This window comes from Heliconius melpomene, chromosome 2 (assembly GCF_056956725.1).
Source record: "Heliconius melpomene rosina isolate 202511_hmr_F chromosome 2, ASM5695672v1, whole genome shotgun sequence".
In the NCBI taxonomy this organism is placed as follows: domain Eukaryota; kingdom Metazoa; phylum Arthropoda; class Insecta; order Lepidoptera; family Nymphalidae; genus Heliconius; species Heliconius melpomene.
In genome coordinates this window covers 8,632,732-8,651,371 of record NC_140390.1, presented here as the reverse complement: position 1 = coordinate 8,651,371, position 18,640 = coordinate 8,632,732, and the positions used below count along the sequence as shown (strand labels likewise).

Genomic DNA, 18,640 nt, shown 5'->3' with positions numbered 1-18,640 from the left:
AGGTGTAATTTTTTTAACTTCACGCTGTTTCACGCTTCCAGCTCATAGCAGAGAAGGTACGGAGAAACTGGAAACCTAGTGTTAAGACACATCATTTCCATTAGAACACTTCCAGTTCGTCCGTAAGACTTTCTGCCGAATTCTTGAGACATTACATATTGAGTGGCGGAACTTAACGCCGCACTTAGCCTCATTACTGAAGCGAATACATTAATATATTAATATTATATTTCACTTCCTGGGGAATGATTGGGAATCTAAACCACAACTATCGCATTTTATTTTAATCATGCATCGGATTACCTTTTCAATGAAACTTACAAAACAATCTTAGAAATAGGTATTTATTCAGAGTATTTTCAATTTTATCTATAATTAGAATGACTTTCTTACATGTGAATAGGAAATCTTTCTCTGTAACTGATCGTTTGTAATCTTTCATAATCGGGACCCGTTGCTTACTTTCAGTACATTTCTTGATAGGCCATCTGGTAAATTTTATACTATAAAATTCTTATATCTCTTCTTGTTCAATATTTTTATAACTGAAATATCTTTTAATCTAATAACACCGAATAAACTGTTCAGAACTAAAGAAAAAAAATATATTTTTCTACATTCCTTCACGTACCCCTGACTTCCTTCACTTACCCCCCTGGGTACCACTTACCTTTCCTTCACTGGGACAAGATGTAATGAGATAAATTTACCTTTTGCCAACAATTTTAAAATTAATCAAATTTTGTGTTTATTATTTTAATATTATAAAGTTAATTGAGTGATGAATTAATAATAATAAAGGAAAATAACAGTAGTAATAAAGAATGCGGTTTTCTTTCATATTCTGAACTGTTTGTTGAAGTAACTATAATGAGCATTGCTGGCCTTAACCAAATCAGAATGTATGTAAATCTACAAAATTGGCTAATGCCGATTACTGCCACTCTCTGAACTATGAATTAAAGATGGTAATTTGAAGTATGTCAATCAATCAATTAATAATCTAGACAGAGAGACAGAAACTAACAATTAAGAGATAATGTATCGTGTAATCAATTGCATTATCATTCAAAATTCAATAAAATAGGGAACTTTTGATCAAATTTAGTACTCATAGCAAAGATGATACTAGCTATTGCGTTCCTTTTAGCCGTTGGGGTAAGTTTAATTATTACTGTTTCATATATTTGCTTTTGTCGGGCTCACGTGGTGTATTGAACTTAGATAAAAAAACTAGAAAACGGAATATCTTGATCTGGTTGGTCATATCCAAAATATTTTTAAATTATTATTTTATCGATTTGTTTCGTTATATTCTTTGTAATAACATACCTATTTGAAATAAAGAATAACGGTCAAGTGCGAAGCGAAATCGTACTCGCACACCTAGTTTTGGTACCAATTTCAGGGTTGTAGTTCAACGAGAGGTACGGTACCTATAAAAGTCAGTCATTTTGTAAGAAATGTTGCTCGATTCCATCAGCCACTCCACTGCTGGACATAGGCCTCCCCCAATGCTCGCCACTCCGTCCGGTCCTGCGCCCTTTGAATCCAGCGGGTTCCCGCTGTCTTCTTGAGGTCGTCGGTCCACCCGGTTGGAGGGCGGCCTGTACTCCTTTTGCCGAAACGTGGTCGCCATTCGAGGACCTTTCTTCCCCATCGGTTGTCGGTCCTTCTGACATGATGTTGCTCATTTTGTATGAAATGAAATAAAATTATAAAACTTAAATATAAGTTTGCAGCATTTGTAGTATTTGTTACGAGTAATATAAACATATTTTCTTTAATTTGTTTTGCAAGTTTAAGCTTCTTTTCTAATCTTATGCAGTCAAAGTTCGCGAGCGTATATACTCATTTTATATGACATAGACTACAAATATAACTTTGTAATGTTTTTTTCTGTGAAATACATATATATTTTTTAGTTTGCGTACTTTCTTCTTTATTAGTATTATAAGTTCTCAATTTTAACTACAAGTACACTGGACCCTATAGATTTTGATTACGGCGGAATTCCGTACAAAACGATGCATAAATGCTGGCATCTTATAATTGAAATGACTTAAAAGCTTAATTTTTTCTTTGCTGTAGAGCTGGACCTTTGATATTAATTTCAGTTTGATATCTTAAGGTGGTCTTGAGATAAATAGCCTTGACAGGTGAACAGACAAATAACAAAGGTTCTCGTAAGGTTCTCTACAAGGGTTTTGTTTTTTTTTTTTTTTGAGGTACGAAACTTTAAAAAGCGAGTCTTGAGGCAGTAGAACTACGAGCATCTGTTGATTGTTATAGGTTCACGCCTCATCCGGAGAATTTTTTATATTAAAAAAATATTTTTATTCCCCCGTGCCAGTGCCGTGTGGTATACACGTTATGATGAGTTCTGACACTTAAAACACAATATCTCGGAAATAACATTGAAAATGAGAAACTACCAATTGAAAATGAAATATGGCGGAGAGGTAATTAGGAAACATTTGCTGAAAACTGATTTTTTAAATTCATGAATATTTAGTATTTACATTTTTTCTTCATTTTTTATAAATAACGAGCGAAACGAGCAATTCTATATGCACGAGCAACATCTAGTATTTCAATAATCTTCATCGTGCCAAATCTAATTTATTACTATCATCGAGTCCTGGTCTATCTACGCTTTGAAATGTACTATTTTTTTATCCGCACTTAGCATAGTAAGCAGGGGCAAAATGGGAACCTAGTGTTAAAACGTTCACTATTAAGAAACTTTCGTTCCCTGCTTTACGTGTGGTCGTGGGAATGGAGCCCACAACCATCGCGTGTAATTGCAAGCTAGTGCCCCTGCTCCCCTGTCTTAACACTATAAGGTTCCCTCTGCCTACCCTGCTGTGTGCGCAAAAATTTCATTTCGTTTTTTAACGAAAAATCACACTTCCTGCCTAATTTTCAACATATTGTGTGTTGAGGTGAAACTCAACGCCGGAGTATTACAGGTCGCTTATTATTATGAAATTTATATATTCTTAATTAAAGTCCTTGAAACTAAAACATAAATATTTAACGCAATATTGACAAAAATGTACTAATACATCAGCGGAAAAACCTCTTATCTCCGTTAGTAATAGTTTATAACAGTAATACATCAATCTTGTTTTAGATCTGTAAAATATGATAACACACATACACACTGATATACATTATCTTATTAATTTTCGATAACTGAAGGGATTAATTATATCCTTATAAAAATAATAAAAAATTGATATCACAGTTACAGACTTCTGATTTTAAAAAAATCATTTTTGCTTCGTGTCCAACGTAGTAGGTAAGGCAGGTAGAACAAATGTACGTTTTTTTGTTCATAAATTATAACAAAACATTACACATGGTCCATTTCCTGCTCCGCTGTCCACTTGAGTTTAGAACTGGAGCGTGGAGAAACTAATATTTTTTTGTACCACCAAATATAAGTTAACAAATAGGTTCATTGAGAATTATCTTTTTTAAAAAGCTTTCGATATAGTGTTCACAATATATTTGTACGATAATAAAGTTTCACGTTTTCATATTTCAAGTTTGTTGCAATGGTTTCAGCCATTTTTAACCTATTGATTTATTTTTAAACGTGATCGAGTATTGTATCCGGTTTATCAACGTTTTTATATTCGGTGTTCCTCAGGGTCCTCACCTATATACTATTTTTTACTTTAACTCAAATAATACTATCTATAGATAGGCATCTCATCATCACTGAAATATCGGCTTCGAATTATCTTTAAGTTTATAAGTATATACAATCACATTTTATTGTACAACTTTAAATAACAGTGTAATTTAAAAATCAAAAATATATATTCTTAATGCAAAGTCACAAAGTATGAAAAATAAAGTTAAGTTAAAGCATATGTGTACTACCTAAGCAAAGGTCTTGATTTTCTTAACACTTATAAAGAGTTAATCCACACTTAGGAAAAAAAACATTATTAAGATAACAAAGTTTGTAGGATTAGTACCTGCGCCTCGTGGAAACCGTCTAAGTTCGTCTATGGACCTAGTAATTAACACAGTAATTTAATGATAAAATTTATGTTTCAGGCATCTGCAGCCCCAAGTGCGGACGTCGCTGGTATTAGAGGTAATAATAGTTTTCAAAGCACGTTACTAATTTAATGTGATTTTTATATTGTAGTCAAACAAAATAGATAGAGCTTAGAGGAAATTAAAGAATTCTTGTGCAGTAAACTTATATTATAACAATAAATAAATATTGCATAATATATATATATATATATATATATATATATATGCTATAAAAAGTTTTAAAAAAATTCTACAAAAGAGATCTTATGATCTCTGATCTTATAATCCTTAAATAATAAAATAACAAAAAGAAATAAAAATTGGTTCATCGGTACAAGAACTACAATACCACAGACAGATACACGTACACACATGTTAAACTTATACCACAATTCCATTTTCATAAGGAGTTAAAAATTTAAAATTACATAACGCAATTACAAAGTACATATATTCAAAGAGTAATTTTACATAATGCTCAAAGAAAACTTTAAATAATATATGTAATAATAACATAACAGATAGATAACTTAATACCTCAACCTACTACAAGGTTTAACTTTAGACAAAAAAATATTTAAATTTCCTACCCCTTCTTTACTTCCTTGCTATACGTAACTAGTATGAAATATTGTCAAAAACTCAGTCAAAATTAGTTAACAATAATAAAGAAAATCAATAATAATAGAAAATACAATAATATTAGAAAAAATCTTCTTCCATCCCTACAGTCAGCTCCGGCAGGATCGTCTCAGGATGGGAGGCAAACGAAGGCGATTTCCCGTATGCGCTAGCTTTACGTATGACAACTAATGATGGTGACGTTTCGTCTTGTACCGGCTCTATCATTCATCACGAGTGGGGCATCACCGCTGGTCACTGTACCACCATGTAAGTACCATGTATAAGTAAGTAATACGCTATTGTCGCGCAGTAAGACAGGAATGTGTGTTAATTCGACTCCTAATAGGAATGTCTTATTCTCTTTTCCTTTCACTACTCAACTCACCGTCTCGAAATTCATAAACAGTAGAGCATATTATACTCGTATAGAAGAATTTTTTAATATAAAATTATTTTACTTGTCTGTGTGTTTGTCTGCTTGTCAAGTGAAATTATAAAATTTGACAAGGTTTGAAATAAATTTGGTATGGAACCCTCGGTAGACGAGTGACCTCACTAGGCCAGAATATAGCGTAATGTTAAATTACCATTTAAGATGGTTGTGAAACTTACATTACTTTTGAAACTACTGATATTTCTACGTAAATTGACTTGACTCAAATGAAATTCAATTCAAAGTGCTTGTAATTTCGTAATAGAATAAACAATGTTTTGTTTTTTATATTCATTTACATGTTGTTGATTTACATTTACATCATACATTTACATCAAGTTCTAAAAATTTATCAAAAATATTTTATTTTACAGTCGGGTCAGTATTATAATTCGTGCTGGATCAGTCTCTCACCTTACTCCAAAAGCAATTTTTGAGACTACAGAGTTCTACCATCCACCAGGCTTCATCCAGGGAGTATTCCTACAAGTCCACGACATCAGTCTCCTCAAGTTCAACCGCTTAGTGGAATACTCTGGTAAATATCGTATATTCTAGATTAACTACTTAAAAGTGAAAAAAACTGTAGATTGACATTTCTATCTGTAATCAATCTAATAGTACAAGTTTTACATAACTATAAAACATGTGGAGAGACGATGCACAGCATCTGTGAGAGGGCGCTGTATACTTCCCTTTGATTATCCAATGATTTTCACTTTCGGTTGATGTTTTCTACCAATCAGAGATTCGCCGGAAGTCACGTGGTCCCAGGTGGTACGGCGCCGGAACGTATAAAAGGCGCCACTACGCTTCTTACCTCATAGCAGATTCTCACCAGGAGCCTTAAAATGATGCTGTGCATCGTCTCTCCACAATAATACAAGTTTTATTGTTATGTAAAACTTGAACTATAATTTGGGATGTGACGATGCACAGCATCTGTGAGACGTGTTTATAACTCCTGGTGACCACGCACGACGCTATGTGATCTAAATGAGAATGATTGTATAAATTGATTCTGATACATTCAGATAAATTGATCTGTAAAACCACAAAAAACATGAGTAACATTGTTTTATTTATAAGCAATTTGAGAAACAAAGAATTGTAAACTGCTTAATTTTTTAATTCAATTAATAATCGCTCTGCCGGACGCTGAGCCAAAATAATCTAACTTCAATTATTAGATTTACTTATAATCTGCATACAAACAGATTTTAAAAGATGTTTCGCAACTCACTGATAAGCATGAGTATGAAAGGAAGCTTTCATAACTGTCTAAATAATAAAGCTAGACGTGCTCACTTCTTTTGATATTGATTTATTAACCTGTTTATATAAGTATCGATTATTATTCATGAAGCCCTTGCGTAGCCTCCCCTCTAAATTACACAACTAAATTGTTACATTTTGTAGCCTATTTCCGGTGGTCTAGCTAGTTTCTTAATGTAGAATCTAGAAAAACATTTTTCTTAGGATGACACCACCGTTTCTAGAGCGTCTCACCTGTAACCTGTACCTGTTTCCCGAAATATTTCTAAACGAAATATGACGTTAGAAATACGAGCAGGATCAAAATGCCAATGAAAATGTGGTCCGGTCCACCGGAAACTATCTCCGGCTCAGACAGCAGGACATAGATAGAACGGGCACGTGTTCTCAGCATAAGCTGAGAACGTCTCCAATGAGTCCTCTTGCTCTTTGCAATGCCCGTTAGCTGAATAAAATTGGGCCATAACTGCTGAAAATCTGAGACATACCTAACCTTATTGTAGGTTATAACACAGCCGTGTTCGGTAAAGCTCAGAATCCACTACTGTATTGGTATATATGATACCAAGCAATAGAACAGTATTACATGCATGTAGATACTTGTTAAACAAGAGGTTCAAATGACTCACCCGTTGTCCATTTTTTTTTACCTTTGAATTTCACAAAAGCAAATTCTCTGATGAGGATGAACGTCTTTACTGGAGGCCTATCAGGAGTAGGCCCGATATAGAAATCCAGTTCACGATGTGAAGAAATTTCACCTCCAACACTACACTTACCACAGCACTTTCACTTTTAAACAATGTTACTCTAATGGAAAATAACGACGCTATGAGGTAAGAAGCGTAGCGCCTTTTATACGTTCCAGCGCTCTACCACCTGGGACCACGTGACTTCCGGCGAATCGCTGATTGGTCGAAAACAGCAACCGGAAGTGAAAATCATTGGATAATCAAAGGGAAGTATACAGTACCATCACACAGATGCTGTGCATCGTCACATCCCAAATAACAATTAATTTCTGGCTTTATAAAGATCATCGTGTATTTAGGAGATTAGGAGGGGGTATGGTCTGTGCCCACCCCTGAATTTATACCGACAAAAAATTAAACCACATAAAATTACATCCATTAATTGGTTTATAAAGATTATAGACACAGACTCAGTGGTAAATAAAACGATGTCCAGTAGCAAATTCAAATAACCAATTAAATTAATTCCCCATATAACCTACTTTAATTCTAATAATATAAAACTAATATAACATATATAATTTATAATTGTAGCTAACATTCAACCCTTGAGGATTCAATCCAGCGCACAGAAAGATGTTGATTACGATGACGTTCTCTTGCGCGTTGCCGGATGGGGCCTGAACGCGTCACCCTGGAATGGTGGTACGTAGAATAATTCTTAGATCTTTCTTATCGTGAGAGCATGTTTTTACTGGTACGCCACCCGAGTGGGGATTCGAGCAGGTTATGTGGGTCTCATGGGCCGGCAGATGAAATGCCACTAAAACCTCATGGTGCTCCTCCTCGACCGCCACAGGCCGGGACTACAAGACCCAAGGGATTCTTCCATAATTCCAAGAGCAATTAATACTCGCTACTGCCTAATAATCGTCAGCACTCCGCTCGAATGCAATATAAGTGAACGATGTTTGTTAAACGCGCTAATCTCAAAATCTACCTTTCTGAATTTGTGTAGATATTTCCTTTATTCCCTTTTCCTTTAATCATGGAAGGCTATAGATTATATTAAGTTTGGTTAATCGTTTGGATGTAGCCCGCAACGCGCGACCTACGATCCGAATTACCTCAGCCTCTCCGATTGTGTCCATCCTACGATCTGAGGTACCTTCGGCTCTTATTTTCTATATTTATAAAATGTTGTTATAATTTTTTTATCATTCTATATTAACAGGTGAGTATCCCGAGGTCCTTAATTGGGTATACGTCGTTGGTATGTCAAACCAGGACTGCAGAGCCCGCATATTCAACTCTCCCCTTGTAGCCGACTCTACTATCTGCGCGATGGCTTACAACGTAACCAGCCAATCTCCATGCAGCGTAAGTATTCCTTTCTTGGATTTGCAAATAGAAGTTTTGAGTTTCTGTAATTTAACTGACTTAACACAAAGAGGTTATCAATTTGATGTTTGGGATATTGTTAGATAGATTTGATAATATTTGAATATGGTTATCTATTTAGGCTTTCAACGGTACATTTTCTGAATTTCAAAAACGTATACTTATAATGTGTGTGTGTCAAATTTCTGAAAGTCATATTTATAAATTTGCAAATGCTTAACGTAACGTAAAGCAAAGTCCACTGAGAGAATTCGGTAAATCCTCTTATTGTTCCCCTACACTCCCTAAAGAATGTACATGCACAAAAAGATTCCGCAACTGTTAACAGTTAGGTAACTTAGTAAAAACTTTTTTATACTTAACTTAAATCTATGTCTCACGCCATTCCTTATGGATAAAATGAAGATATATGTATTTTACAGGGTGACAGCGGTGGACCCCTCGTAGTAGACGACGTTGATGGAAAACCCACTTTAGTAGGGTTAGCCTCTTTCTTATCTGGATATGGTTGCGAAGCACACGCACCATCAGGTAACGTTTTATATTTATACAAAATAATATAAAGGAGAAGTATTTTAGATAAGGTATAAATTTTAGAACATAGCAAAACTCGAACAACTCTTAGAAATGGTCCAAGTGCCATATTACTAAGCCATACGTTCTTAGCAATCTACGTAGATTATATTTTGTAAAAAAATTCTATATTTATTATATCATGAGCTATCTATATTTACTATATATATATACAAAAACATAAATATAGGCTAATATTATATTTATAATATTTAACCTTCATTTTTAGGTTACGTCCGTCCTGGCCATTACCACGATTGGCTATCGGCAGTCACTGGTGTCAACTTCGACTGGTATCCCGAATCAATTGCTGTTAAAGAGGAAGACAGTTTTGCTGGAGTTGATGTGGAACAAGTTCAAGTTGTTGAAAGTGCTGACGCTTAATTTTTTACAAATGCTTCACTGCAATTTGAATATAAAATTGTGTATACATGTAAATCAATAAATTTAACAATTCTATATTATTGTTTGATATTTGAAAATACTACTAATGACATAATTAATATTTTAATCTAAGATTAAAATAAAAGAAAAAGGACCCCTTATAAGATCACTTTGTTATCCGTCTATCTGTCTTTTGTCTGTCTGTGAAGAGCCTTTATCTTAGGAACGCTTAGAGATATCGAGTGAAAATTCAAACCATATACTCGTATCTACGGCCCAATGATTTCCTGAAAAAAAAAACTTTAAAAAAATATATATGGTATTTCAATATGGAATCAGCGTCACGCTGTATCCCGCACACTAAAGGGTAGGCAGATGGAAGCTAGTGTTAAGACACTCCATTCCCCACTTTCTGCGGAATTCTGGAGGTTGTGTGTTGAGTGGTAGAACTCAGCGCCGCGCTATGCCTCAACAACCAGAGCGAAAAAATGGAAATATAAACATAAATAATTATTTCACTTCCTCGAGTGGGAATCGAACCCACAACCGTGGCGTTACAGTCACACCCTTGTGCCGCTGCGCCACGACGGCCTCGTTTCAATTCAACTCAATTACTAAAGTAATAAATTTTGAAGTTGAACACAAAATTCTTGTACTTCCGTTGGTACATCAACAGACATACCAAATCAACCTTGGTTTATTGAAATCTAAAGATTACATGCCATATCTCATTAATATCCTCGATAAAATATTTTCAACTTATCTAAAGGCAAAAGTACTTATTAAATAATTCAATAATATTACAATTTAATATCATTAACTTGATTCAAAAATTCTTGTTAACCAAAATCTCAAAAATAACTATTTTTAAGCACAAAATAAATATGGTTAAGGAGTTTTTTTAAAATTAACTAAAATATTTGACTGTTTAGGCCACAATATGTTAATATCTTCCATAGGAGAGATTGCTATCCCATTTTTTTATACTAAAAAAAAAAAAAATCTGTACTGTGAATTATTTTAAAACGTTGGGTTCCTCATTATAGACGAATGTACCGCGAGGACCGTTTTTTGGGCCATTTCAGTTTTTCTTTGTATATATAATTTTCTTATTACATACTGCGCTGTTAGCTGATGACACTATTGATATAATAATTAATAACTCACTAATTTAATTATTATCTTTCTATACTTTCTAGTACTAAGCAATAACACCGTTTTAAATTCTAAGGTTACGGAAAAAGAACTTAATGATTGTAGGTTCGATGTTAGGTTCGATCTCCACTCGAGTAATTGATAATAGTTACATTATTTTCTTTTTCTCACTCTGACAAAAAAAGCACGGCAACAAGCCGGTAGTGCGCCATTAGTAATCAGCTTCACGCCGTATCCCGCACACAGCTGGGTAGGCAGAGGGAACCTAGTGTTAAGATACTCCCTTCCGAACTTTCCGCTGAATTCTGGAGGCATTGCGTATTAAGTGGTGGCCTGGTGTGATTGGCCTCGACACTAAAACGAGGAAATGAAAATATAATCATAAATAAATAGTTCACTTCCTCGAGTGGGGATCGAACCCACAATCGTCGTGTTACAGTCACACTCTTGAGCCGCTGCGTCACGACAGCCTTAGCGTTAGTAATATCTCGATAATTGGGATATAGGAGAAATAAAGAGGAGAGAGCTTTCAATGTAATTGTAAGTTCAATTAGAAGTTTGCAACTTTCTAAATGATATTTTCGATCGATTATAAGTTTACCTTCATAATATTGTTTTTTTCATTTCATTCAATTTCTTTTAGTTTTATTAAAATAACATATTAATATTTTATCTTCACCTATTAATTAATTAATTTAAATAAGACAAATCACAGAAAAAAACTCGTTCGAATACTATGTTAATTTTATTTTAATATTTTTAATAATGTTCATTAGAAAATTTAGTACTCTGCCCTATCAACTACTTTGACTTCGCTAACTTCCTCATTATCTCCCTCGTTGTCTCCCTCGTTGTCTCCCTCGTTGTCACCCTCGTTCTCTCCCTCGTTGTCACCCTCGCTGTCTCCCTCGTTGTCACCCTCGTTGTCTTCCTCATTATCTTCCCCATTTTCTTCTTCTTTATCCTCTCCATTGCTTTCTCCATTATCTCCATCATTGTCGTCTTCATTATCTTCGTCTTCATTGTCATCTTCTTCTTCACTATTGTCACCCTCTTCACTTTCACTATCTGATTCACTTGATGATTCATCTTCATCAGATTCACTTGATTCACTTGATTCACTTTCTTCTTCCTCTTCTTCTTCTTCCTCCTCTTTTTCTTCTTCGCTTTCCTCCTCCTTTTCTTCTTCTTTGTCTTCTTCTTCAGGTGCTTCAATTGATTCTGGATCCCAGTCGAAATCGATACCAGTTACATCGAGAAGCCAATCATGATAGTAACCGGGTCGAATGAAACCTAAATATTATAATTATTTTAATGTATGTCTGTATATTTTAATATATTAAATTATATCTGTACGTCATCCATGACAAATATTTTAATATCATCAAATAAAAAAATAAATTATTAACTTACCTGCTGGGAAATCTGTATGGCAACCAGATCCAGATACAAAGGAAGTGACTCCTACTTGTGTGAGTTTTCCGTCAATGTCCTTCGTAACAAGGGGGCCACCGCTGTCACCCTGTTAAAATAAAATTGTCTTTTATATTTAAAATACTACGAATATCTCTTAGTTGATAAAAACTTCGATAAAAATTGAACTGACAAAAAAAACGAAAATACAAAAAATAACAAAACTTTTGAATATTTTCGTTAATAACTTCTTAAGTTTCTAAACCAATTATTTATCACTGGACATTGCATTATTAATTTTATTTTGTTATTTTCAATTTAAATTGATATATCGACCTGAACTCGGGAGAATGAAAAAATTCGTCTTCCATCTCTGGTAATACAGCAACTCACCTCCCACAATGTCTCAAATTCGGCCAGAAAGAACACAGTACGAAGTGTCCCAACACTAAGTTCTACTACGCCAGATTCCACATATATAGATTATAAAAAATATATAAATAATTACATCGCAAGTAGATTGACTGGAGACGTTGTAAGCACTAGCACAGATAGTGGAATCCGCGATGATCGGACTTTGGTTGAAAACCCTTCTGCAATACTCGTTGGATTCACCAAACAGGTATACCCAGTTAAGGTTCTCAGGGCTAACCCCGATACCTAAACACACAAAAAGAAGTAAATATTAAATAAAGAAAAAAAAAAATCTCTACATTTCAGCGGAAAGTGGAGAACGCTAGTATCATAATGGGAACGGAGTGTCTTAACACTCACCCATCCAAGTTCCCTTTGCCTACTTATTGTGAGAAATACAGCGTAGAGTTAATACAAATAAAAAATAAACACGAAATTGCAATGATTTTCTTTATTACTTTATTGTAAAATTGTGAATCTCTTTATGAAAGATATTTTAAAAATTAGTTTAAGGAATTACCACCAGGTATAATTTCAAGCATTTTTGTGACATTTTGTGGAGACGATTATTCTAGATATTGATATCTGATGATTGCTATATGATGATTTAGCTAAATATAATCGTTACTGAGCTTAAAATAGTAACTGATGTACAGCGGAGAAATAAGAGAAAAAGGCAAAGCGCGGCGTTGATTCCCACACATCGTGACTCTATCTCTAATTCGGATGGAAAGTGGAGAACGAAGTATCTTAACACAAATTCTCTTTACCTACCCTTCTATCTATTACATACCACGAGTCCAGTTCAATCCCCATCCGCTAGCCTGCAATATAATTCCGCTGTAGTCTTTGTCCTTGTGCGCGCTGGGTTGAAGTCTTATAGGTTGAATGACATCTGGAAAATATAACAATAAAGTTTTATTCCTATGTTTTATTAATATAAAATATTGAGGTCGTCGTGACGTAGACACAAGCGTGTGACTGTACACGTGATGGTAGTAAGTTCGATTCCAATTCGGTGGAATGAAATATTTAATATTTTCAATTCTTCACTTTGATAAGAAGGCAAAACGCAGCATTGACTTCTGCCACTCCTCACATAGTGCCTCGATAGGCGGAAAGTGGGGGAAAGGGGGTGTTAAACTGGAAAAAAAATTTTCAATGTGCCGTGTATATTTGGTTGCTATTATACAGAATGATTAGTAGATCGTTAAACAAACTGATACATCCAGGTGAGAGGGTCTGAAAAAAAATAGGAACAATCAGTATCCATAGGCGGACGCAATAATCAGCAGAATAATGATAAATAATTCATTCCCCTGCATGAGAAGCAAACCTATAACCACCGCGTTTTTACCGTCAGATGGACTGGCACTGCCTCACAAAGATTTAAAGAGATGAGATTAAAATTTAGAAATCCATCATATTTACCAGAGTATTCCAAAAAGCGGTTCAGTTTGATGACACCGATGTCGTTGCGCTGGACGAACGGCCATCCTTCGATGTATAGAGGGTGGTTGTAGTGTTCATGGGTCTCAAAGATAGCGGCCGGGCGGCGGAGAGATACAGCTCCGGCACGAATCACAATGGTACGCCGACTGTGGAAAAATAGTTAAATATTAAAATCAAAATGATGACAACAATGACCATGACTGATTGTTACCTAAAATATAGCTTAGGGGAGTGTAGGATAGTACTAAGAAGTATTTCTCGTAGTGGTAATGAGAGAAAATGGAAATTTATGTCTTATAGTTCAGGAGTAGTTGTAAACTTAGGTAGCAATAAGGGTTGCTGACAACCATTTACATATATTTTTATTACAGAACCTAGGATACTTGTGTATTGAATGATTTCTTTTATACATTTACATTTTGAACTTTTTTCAAGTAATAAATATTGGTAAATAGAATATCATTAAACGCTAACAGCATTTTGCTTACCGTCTAGAGTCTAGAAAAGACAATGAAATATGTATAAATTAAAATTCACCGTGGCTGCAGCAGGATCATGGGAAACTTAGGATACTAACATGGGCTTTTAATGGCTGGAGTAGCAAGATAAGAAGTCGTCTTTTATTTTATTCAAAGCATAGTTTAAACGAATCAAAGATACAAAATTATTATTGAACATAACTATTAATATTAACAATACCGAAGAGTGATAAAACCTACTTGAACAAAAAGAGCAATCTGCGGGGTTATCTCTGTCCATAATTATAATAATGCGAAAAACAATATGGTTGGGGGTTGATACTTATTTACTTGCCTATCGGTACAGTGAGCGGCAGTGAGGGCCCATTCGTTGTGAATGAGGGTGGCTCCACACGAGCTGACATTAGCACCTACGTCCACCATACGAATGGAAAGCTGGTAAGGAATCTGGCCTTCACTCGCTTCCCATCCTGAGACGATCCTGCTGGCTCTGCTTTCTGCATCTTATTTTTTGGTAAATTCATTATTAATAATAATTATTTTGTAGCTTTTTTTTTATCTTGTTATATCCGGGATACAGCGTAAAGCTATGGTTTATATTATATAGAAGTAAAAAATATATTCCTCTTAAATATTTGTGGCAATGTTAAAATTAAAATGTACAAGAAAATTCATTTACAATAATATCTCAACTTTTTTTATGAAATCTAACTGCATAACAAAAAGCGTGCGACTATAAACGCGACAGGTTGTGGGTTCGATTTCTACTCAAGAAAATGAAATATTAAATATTTTCATTTTCTCGCTGAGGTAACGAGGCAAAGGGCGACATTGCGTTTCGCCACTCGCATGCTGCTTCTCGCATGTAGGCATCGCCTAGAAAAATTCGGCAGGAAGTGGGGAGCGGAAGTGTCTTAATGGGAACGAAGTGCCTTAACACTTTGAAACTAAAAGTAAAAAAAATAATATTTACCTTGCGTTGCTTCAGGGAACACCAGATTTTGTGGGCTCGGGATTGCCGTTGCCTGAAAAAATTGAATTATATATAATTACACCTTAATATTTTATAAAAAGAAACAAAAATACACACCTATTGAGTACAATATGTGTATGTACATACGTTCTATTGTTTAAACCTAAATTTATCAATACAATTAAATAATTTTAAAGTGCAGCCCGTATTGTTTTATTTCATTGTAAAAACGAGTCTCATGATTTTAATAATATTAATTAAATTTTCTTAAAAATAATTGCAAATTAATATCATGATATTTCAGAATCGAAATCAAATCAAAACAGAATAATAATCGCATATAATAATTATTATAAAGATAATATCAATAATAAAAAGATATATCTAAGTGACGCATTGAAGACCTGACAAACAAATCTATATATTTAATAATATGTACAATTCTACATCAAGTTGCAAATGCTATATAGTGCAGGGAATTATAAATTAGGTATTTGAAGATTATTCGAGTTGTTTACGAGTACCGTCTGAAAAGTTCCACTACTTAGATCCTTTCAGGTTTCTTTCGTTTTCTTCAATTAGGTTCACGCTGATCAGCAAAAAGCAAAACAGGGTAGGCAGAGGTAACCTAGTAGTAAGTCACTCCCTTCTCCACTTCCCGCTGAATTCTGGAGGCATAGCGTGTTGAGTGGCTCAACACAACACTGCACTTGGCCTTGAGTGCTAATCGAACCTACAACTTGTAGCGTTTACAGTAATACGCTTGACGCGTGTCCTTGAGCTACGACTGACCTCAACTAGAAGTTTTCTTGATTGCTAATTAGAAGTGGGTGGGAATTATTTAGATTTTATTACATAGTTACAAGTCGACTTAGTAAATACTGATTTAATATGGAGATAGAGAAGCAAAGTAGACCAAAGCATAAAATATCACCAGCTCCTCATCTCCATGTCATGAAATATGATATATTAACGAACCAATAACTTACCCAAGACACCGCAAACAAAAATATGAACGCACCCCACAAAGCCATTATGAGCATTACCAAAACCTATTACAAAGTTAAGATATTTAAATAAAAAATTAAAGATATCGAACGACAAATACCTACATATATCTGATTATTTGATAACACTATCTAATTTTAATTTAATTTTAAACTCTACAACAATTATCGTATAAAAATATTGATCGTGCGTTTTTAAATCTCATATATCTTGTCTTAATCATTCCATTACATTTACGTAATAAATACGACCTGGGTACCTTCGAAAAGCGAGTCTATCTCCACCTTGGCGGCCGGCAACGCACCTGTAGCTCCTCTGGAGTTACACGGGGTCGCGGGCGGCGGTGATCACCATCAGGTGACCCGTACTCTCGTTTGCCTTGTCTTTTTCCATAAAAAAGCGTATCTACGAGATTTTAGAGGAATAAGGCGAAAAGTGCCTGAATAACAATATTTTTTTCAGCTTCATATTTTTCTGAAGACATTTGTGGCTGTGCTAAACAATGGTTTTAAACATTTTCTTAGACAGAGAGGCAATATGTATATTTTAAGCCCTCAGTTTTAAAATTTTCTTATTCCATGGAAAAGTGACCATTGTGGCAAAACACTCCATTCTATCATTCGTCAACAGGAGTGCAAGCGTGAGACTGTAAATGCGACAGGTTGAAGACTTATCCCACTTTAGAAAATGAAATATTTAGTATTTTTATATCAAAATATTGAATTTTATTTTTAATTCTAAAATTCATTTTATATCAGTAAAGAAATAGGAATTTAACTAGAATCACTAAAGCTGATATGGATTATTATAATTAGCCCGATATGAATTTTGGAGATAATATAATTAAGCCGAAAGCACAACCTCAAAATAAATGTTGTTATTTATGTTGTTTATTATAAACTAGCATTACCTACAAGTATGGATTGCATAAAAAGCATATTATTTCTTCAACATCCTCATTCCTCCAAGCATTTTTAAGGATTCCATTCTAGAAGGTTCTAATTGTTATTCTAGAAGGTACTTATACTAATCATCACCTAAACAGCAGTATTTATTTAAAATAAGAAATGTATTTTATGAATATTTATTTATAAGTTTATCTTATTTTGAGAAAGTTAAGTTAATTATATATTTCTTATTCTTTCTCTTCTATACATTTCTTTCTGAACATGTAGCGGGAGCTATAATCAAGCAAATGAATGATCTACTTACGAAGCAACTAAGAGCTGATGAACTAAAGGAACGAACTAGTTTCTTTAAGAGTAGCGACCTAAACTGAGCGATCTTTCTTGCGAACTATTACGCCCAATCCTATGTTGCAGAGTAATCAATCTTTTAGAGTTTTTGTCTTATATGTATAATCATAATATTTCTTTTTTACTTAAAGTTTATAAAACGTAGGCCTTATTTGTATCAAGACGTTACTATGTAGGTCTATCGATAGATAAACGATTTACGCACGAATTAACTTTATCAATAATTCAGTAACTAAAGCCGGATATTATTATGAATCTTTTGTTTTATATATTTATAAAATACTGCATTAGACATTATTGTTATGATGATAATATAAATTAAGGCTTAGTGACGCCAATAGCGATTGTAGCACAATCGCGATGAAAGTGGGTTCAATTGTTCTTAAGACAATTGGATTACGTAAAACTCGGTGTTAGGTTCAATGTCTGTCACTCGCATTTTGTATTCTGAAATTTTTGAATTAGCAAGATTACACATGTTTTTTTCTTATTTTTAGTTACAATTTTTAGAAGAACTATTAAACAATTTAAGTGATCTTAACCATTAGGTTATAGCCTCATGAAATGATTTCTTTATTCGTATTCGTACATTTAATATTTCTCTGATAAACATTACGAGATATTAAATTAAAAAGATATATTAAATTTGAAAATTATCAATTAGTCATCTTTGTACAAATGTCCCGTTTTTCCTGAATGCCACGTAAATTTGATCGGTTGAAATAAGTTTCTCCGTGATTATCGCAGTACGCTAGTTTTCAAAAAACGGAAGGATTAAATTATTAATTAAAAATACCTAAAAAAAATGAAAGTCGTCCTAAAACACAAAAGCATTTGCAAACGCCACACTGAAAAAAAGAAAGCATGAGCAAATTTTTTTTTTTATTTTATATTACTCTTTAGCTTAGGCTTTGATTTCTTGATTTAATTTTTTTTTTTCTTAATTAACCAATATTTTCATTTATTACATATTTTACTAACAATTATTAAAAAAAACAATCTGTACATTCTATGTGTAAATTGTAATCTGTGATCATTATGACATTTTA

At 33.9% G+C, this 18,640-nt stretch overlaps 2 protein-coding genes across 2 annotated transcripts; one reads left to right on the top strand and one right to left on the bottom strand.

Annotated features, from left to right (window-relative positions):
• Positions 1–1,100: 1,100 nt before the first annotated feature.
• On the top strand, positions 1,101–9,516 carry LOC146540753 (collagenase-like). Its single transcript, XM_085197947.1, has 8 exons — positions 1,101–1,158; positions 4,075–4,114; positions 4,791–4,950; positions 5,491–5,654; positions 7,678–7,788; positions 8,318–8,463; positions 8,907–9,015; positions 9,287–9,516. Exons 1-8 carry the CDS (start codon positions 1,123–1,125, stop codon positions 9,439–9,441), a joined length of 921 nt encoding a protein of 306 aa, XP_085054073.1. The 5' UTR covers positions 1,101–1,122; the 3' UTR covers positions 9,442–9,516.
• A 1,821-nt stretch (positions 9,517–11,337) lies between these two features.
• LOC146540752 (epithelial serine protease-like) lies at positions 11,338–15,430 on the bottom strand. Its single transcript, XM_085197935.1, has 7 exons — positions 15,328–15,430; positions 14,689–14,857; positions 13,855–14,021; positions 13,217–13,318; positions 12,518–12,669; positions 12,010–12,118; positions 11,338–11,889 (listed from the first exon to the last, which is right to left on the bottom strand). Exons 2-7 carry the CDS (start codon positions 14,775–14,777, stop codon positions 11,378–11,380), a joined length of 1,131 nt encoding a protein of 376 aa, XP_085054061.1. The 5' UTR covers positions 14,778–14,857; positions 15,328–15,430; the 3' UTR covers positions 11,338–11,377.
• Positions 15,431–18,640: the final 3,210 nt, after the last annotated feature.

Bases quoted from the DNA above. Each gene is read 5' to 3' on its own strand.
- LOC146540753 (XM_085197947.1), top strand. From the start codon at position 1,123: ATGATACTAGCTATTGCGTTCCTTTTAGCCGTTGGG. The intron at 4,951-5,490 runs GTAAGTACCATG...TTTATTTTACAG, and splicing joins GCTGGTCACTGTACCACCAT to TCGGGTCAGTATTATAATTC. The intron at 7,789-8,317 runs GTACGTAGAATA...CTATATTAACAG, and splicing joins CGCGTCACCCTGGAATGGTG to GTGAGTATCCCGAGGTCCTT.
- LOC146540752 (XM_085197935.1), bottom strand. From the start codon at position 14,777: ATGGTGGACGTAGGTGCTAATGTCAGCTCGTGTGGAGCCACCCTCATT. The intron at 12,670-13,216 runs GTATGTAATAGA...TTGTGTGTTTAG, and splicing joins GGGATTGAACTGGACTCGTG to GTATCGGGGTTAGCCCTGAG. The intron at 11,890-12,009 runs GTAAGTTAATAA...TATAATATTTAG, and splicing joins CCATACAGATTTCCCAGCAG to GTTTCATTCGACCCGGTTAC.